Genomic DNA, 5295 nt, shown 5'->3' on the forward strand with positions numbered 1-5295 from the left:
GGGTGGGTCGGGCCCCGGCATTCGTACAGCTGCACCAGAGGGCACCGCTGCCCTGGGGACAGGGCGGGCTGACCTCAGGGAGCTGCAGGCTGGAGCCCTCGGGCCTGGCTGTGAGCGGGCTCTACAGCTCTGTGGAACGGTCCCAGAAACAATGCGCCCCATGCGTGGCAACCTGACTGGGCTCAGTCAGGCCTGGCCTCGGCCCTGGCCCGAGGCAGTCTCTTCCTTGTCGTCCAAGCAGCTGCCATGCCCCTACCACCGCTTTCCGCCGTAGCACCCGGAGTGAGGTCCCAGGGGCTTCCCACACCACAGGATCGGCCTCCCTCTGAGGCTGGGAGCAAGGGCCCCCATGGACACGCACAAGCACGTGGACCCCCGCCCGCGTTGTGAGCTGCACCCTGGTTGACAGCCCATCAGAGGCTCACTTCGAGGCTGAGCTGACTGAAGGGTGGCACGGGATGAGCGGGGCCGGCCCCTCAGCGGCAGGTGTGGAAGAGTGTGTGCTCATATGGCCTCTGCAGCACGAGGCCTGGAAGGCAGCAGGTCCCCCACGGGGATGAGCCCAGTCCCAGCAGGGCACCGGCCAGAGCACCTCCCGCTGCTACACCGAGAGCCGTGGGTGCCTGTGGGAGGAGGCATGCCCACTGCCTGGGCCTGGGAGGGCTTGACACAGACCGGCCGGCAGGCAGGCAGGTGGGTGGCCTGCTGCTCTGAGCCTGTCCTGTGTGCACATCACTGCTCGGGGCAAGGGGCCTGCCCGTCAGAGCCCAGCCTGGGACTACCCCCTCACATCACCAGCCCCCATGGCCCTGGTGGCCCCAGCAACTCCCTTCCCCATGCACCCACAGGGCTGAGCAGGGAGACCAGCCTCCCCTGCCTCAGAGCGGCTCAGGGAGGCTCCCCGGGCTCAGCAGGTTGCCCTGTTCATTCGCTCCCAAGGATGGGGACTTCCCATGGCTGAGCCGCAGGCCCGTGGTCTGGGATAGCTCAGCACCCCCCCCCCCACCTGTACTCCTGGACTGCACTGGGTGCAGGTTTGAGCCCTGTCCTGGAGAAGTCAACTGAAAGGAACAGAGACAGATCAGTCAGGGACCATAAGAGGTCATCAGAGCAGGTTCTGGAGAGAGCATCGGGGAGGCTTCCTGGAGGAGGGTACATGGAAGTGGATTTTGGAAGGACACACAGGAACTGGGGTTGAGGATAGGGAAGGGCAGTTGCGTACCAGGGAACAAACGAGGAGACTGTAGAGCTGGCGCGGTTGGGGGCTGTGCATTCTGGGTCGTGGAGCTGGCTGGGTGGGGAGGAGGCGTCCTGAGGCAGGAGGCAAGAGTTGGAAAGGGTGGCTCAGCAGTGGCGTGGCGCCCCCGCAGCCTCGCCCACGTCGATCACCACCTACGAGACCTGCCAGACCTACGAGAGGCCCATCGCCTTCACCTCCCGCTCCCGGAAGCTCTGGATCCAGTTCAAATCCAACGAAGGCAACAGCGGCAAAGGCTTTCAAGTGCCCTACGTCACCTACGATGGTAGGCGCCACCACCGCCCATGGTGCTGGGCCCCGGGCATACGGCCCTGCCCTCGGCCTCAGGGAGCTGGGCCTGGCAGGGACACCGGCTGGTCCAGATCAGGCCCAGCAGTGGTGTCTGCAGGCTCGAGCTAGAGCCACTGCCCAGCAGGGTTGGGACACGAGTTAAGGAGGGTTTCCAGGTACCAGACCCAGAGGAAGGCCACGAAGGTGGCGGGGCCCCGGTGCAGAGGCAGAGCTGCATCCAGCCATAGCCTGAAGCCTCCTGCTGGAGCAGGGCAGGGAGAGGTGCAGGGAAGAGGGGAGCAGGGTCTCAGGCCCCTCCCCTTCTCTCTTCCCGCTGACTGCCTTGCAGAGGACTACCAGCAGCTGATAGAAGACATCGTCCGTGACGGGCGGCTGTACGCCTCGGAGAATCACCAGGAGATCTTGAAAGTGAGTTTCCCGGGAGAGCATTCATGGCGAGCAGGGCCATCCCTGTCCTTGTCCCAACCCTGGTCCTGGAGAAGTGATTGCGGAGAGTGAGATGGGAAGGAGGCCCGGTTCACAGGGGTTCTGCGGGTGGGGACTGGGCAGGTGCATCTGTCCCTCCAGACCTATAGGCCTGGACAAGCGGCCTGTTGGGGACGGGCTGGCCAGGACTGACACTGTGGTCCCAGGCAGGTCTCTCTTTGCTGGACTCTGAAAGGAGGGGCATTGGGTGGGTGGTGTCTCAAACCAGTGGGACCCGCCCACCGCTGCTGTCCTCGGAGCGACCCCTGCCCCGGGGACCAGACTGCCTCCTCTTCTTGCTCATGGCCTTGAGAAGCAGAACCACCTTGTCACACAGTGTCACCACCAGAGACCCAGGGGGCCTGGCTCTTAGTCTCCAGGCAGCAGCACCCCAGCCGGGAGCCCGGGGGTGTAGGGGTCAAGAGCGGGGAGGGCAGCATGGCTGACCCTGTCAAGTCGCAGCCCCTGAGGAGCGGGCGGCCAGCGGAGTGCGGAGGGCCAGTGCACCTGCAGTACCCAGCAGACAGTCCCTTGGAACATGTCAGGTGCTCTACCCCTGCAGCTGTGCACAGCCCCTGGCCTGCCCACCAGTCTGCCTCACCCGCCCTTGCCGGCCTCTCCTGTGCCCTCAGCTCACCCTGCAGAGAAGCCCCACCTCAAGGCCAGACAGCTCCTGCTGCCCCCTCGGCCACACCGACCCCGCCGGCTCCCAGGCCTCCATGCCCACCAAGCTCTTGCTCACCTGGGGCCTCGTGGGAACCTTCTTCCCGCCTCTCCTCAGTGAACATCCACCCCCTGACTGTTCTCAGCTCGAGTGTGCCGTCCTCCCTGACTGGGGCAGCCATCCTGGCAGACTCGTGGAGTCCCATGTGCCCCCCCCATACACACACCTCCACCTCCAGTGCCCTCACAGGGGCAGAGCACGGCGTCTGCCCCCCGAAGCCACAGGCGCACGCGCAGTGAACGTGTGGTGAGCGTGTGCGCTGTGTGTGAGCATGCATTAGGGCCAGAGTCTACACAGTCATGTGTGCCAGGACGGTCGAACCCAAGGCAGCAGATATGGCCGAAGTCACCAAAACAGCAACCCTCAAAGCCCCGGGAGATGGTAGCTGCCACTTGCCAAGCACCTTCCTTGGGCCAGGTGCTGGGGTCTCTGCCAGGAGCCAGGCTGGACCTGCCGCCCAGAGACCGCAGCCAGGCCTCCCGTCTCCGCCTTGGTTTCTCCTCCAAGGCCACCTCCCCACTGGAGATGAGGGCACAGACGGGGCCTAGTGGGCTAGCGAGGGCACCTGGTGACTGTGTCTGCTCAGCCCAGGTCAGTGGACACGGCACCCGCGTGCTCACTCGGAGCCAGGCCAGAGTCCTAGCGGTGGTCGGTGCCCGCCCTGCGGATGGAAATGTGGTTCTTGGAGCAGCGGGGACTCTCCCTGAGCTCAAGCCGCTGGAGAGCAGGTGGAGCCAGCATCAAAGCCAGGGCTGCGTGCTTCGCTCAGTGCCCTCTGGCTCTCGGGGTGTTGTGTTGTGTTTCACAACAGAACTATTTTTAAATACAATATTATTGGTACGCCGAGAGTTCAAATCAATAGTGTGTTTAAGGCAATTACACTATTAAAGTCAAAAAACCATGCATGGCGAAGAGGGTCTGTGAGGTTCTGAAATCCACCAGCCAGCCCCGCCTCTCCCCCTCCCCTGGCTTTCCAGAAGGCCCGTGGCCGGCCTCACCCCGCCTCAGTCCTGCCTCTTCCCGCCTTGCAGGACAAGAAGCTGATCAAGGCCCTCTTCGACGTGCTGGCGCACCCCCAGAACTACTTCAAGTACACAGCCCAGGAGTCCAAGGAGATGTTCCCGCGGTCCTTCATCAAACTGCTGCGCTCCAAGGTGTCCCGATTCCTGCGGCCCTACAAGTAACATGGCCGCGGAGGGCCGGTGAGAGGAGGGGCGGAGGTGGAGGCGCGTCCTTCCCTCCACCGTGGAAGCCACGAGGCAGCTTGGCCGGGGCCTCGGGGTTGCCTGGGGAAGCCCGTGCTGTGTGCACTTCAGGAAAGCCGGCCACCGTGGAGGCTCAGCGCCAGCCCAGGCACCCCTCACTCTGCCACCCCAGTGGGGGAACATTGCTTCGGGAGCCTCTCTCCCTCCTCCGCCTCAGACTGCCCGGACACCGAGATTGCTCGCTCCAGAGCCAGCTCTGCCGGGGCGCACCTGGGCCTGGACGTCGTGCCCACCGTGTGGGTGACAGGATGGCACGTGCTCTACCACCTGACGGTTCAGGACGGGGCGTGGAAGGAGGGGTGCGTGAAGGCCATCCCCGGAGTGGATAAGCTTGCGTCCATGCGTGAGGCCCCACCCCAGCCGACAACGCAGGCCACAGGTGCAGGACCCAGGCACTGAGGATGCTGAGGTGGGATGGACAGAGCTGCTGGAGGAACCTCCAGCCGCGCTTCCCCTGGACAGACACCTGCATACCCTCTATAAATACAGAATACATATATACGTACACATAGACGTACACGTGCACGCTTCTGGCAGGTACTTCAGAGGGTCTCCTTAGTAACCGTCAGCGCCGGATGCGCCAGCCCTTCTCCCAGCCCGCCACAGCTGCGGCCGAGCTCCCGCTGGCTAAACTCCTGTGCGCTGGCCCTCCGTTTACATGAGGCTAGATCCCTGGCTGGGGGCGACACCCGCCCTGGACCTGTTTCTGAATTTGAACTCTGGGGACTGGACTCGGATGCCTCTCTAGAGGGTGGCCCACCCAGTCCACACCCCCACCATCGCCGCCTTCGGCCAGGGTGCGGTGGAAGGCAGTTTCCCCTGAGGCCCCTTCCCAGGGGTCAGCTGTGAGGCCCTGGGAGAAAATGTGGAAGAGCTGGGCTCGTCCCAGTGACAGCAACCTTAGGGCACCTACTGCATCCACATGTCACCAGAGTGCAGGCTGTGTGGCCCCGCAGGGCCTGGGGCTACCTCCTGATGGTGCAGGCACTGCCCAGGGCAGAGCAGGCCATGTAGAGGCCAGTCTGCCCTCTGCCTCACCATGCCTCCTCTTCTGTCTCTTTAAAAAGAGAAGCCTGGGGTGTGACGGGTTGGGCCATGTCCTACTCGGCCAGGAAGCCAGCACCTGGGTGGGGCTGGCTAAGACCTGCGGTGCGCTGGGGCCGCGCAACCTCGCCAGCTGTGGATATGCGAGACATGGTCTATACTTTTCAGGGTAACAGATACTGAAAATGCCAGTGAGCAAGGGGGACCTTAAGGTGAACTCCCACCGCTGGCTCCAGGTGCCTCTAGGC

General features: G+C 63.9%; 1 protein-coding gene across 1 annotated transcript in view; it reads left to right on the forward strand.

Moving 5' to 3' along the window:
* SCUBE1 (signal peptide, CUB domain and EGF like domain containing 1) overlaps window positions 1-4851 on the forward strand; it is a gene marked incomplete at its 5' end in the record, with an annotated part of 134161 nt that extends 129310 nt beyond the window's left edge. The window contains 3 exon segments of the mRNA XM_014588668.2: window positions 1370-1523; window positions 1878-1957; window positions 3770-4851. Coding sequence (XP_014444154.1) covers window positions 1370-1523; window positions 1878-1957; window positions 3770-3922 — 387 coding nt within the window.
* Window positions 4852-5295: the final 444 nt, after the last annotated feature.

The sequence above is a fragment of the Tupaia chinensis genome, unplaced genomic scaffold, assembly GCF_000334495.1.
Source record: "Tupaia chinensis unplaced genomic scaffold, TupChi_1.0 Scaffold000294_1, whole genome shotgun sequence".
NCBI lineage: Eukaryota > Metazoa > Chordata > Mammalia > Scandentia > Tupaiidae > Tupaia > Tupaia belangeri.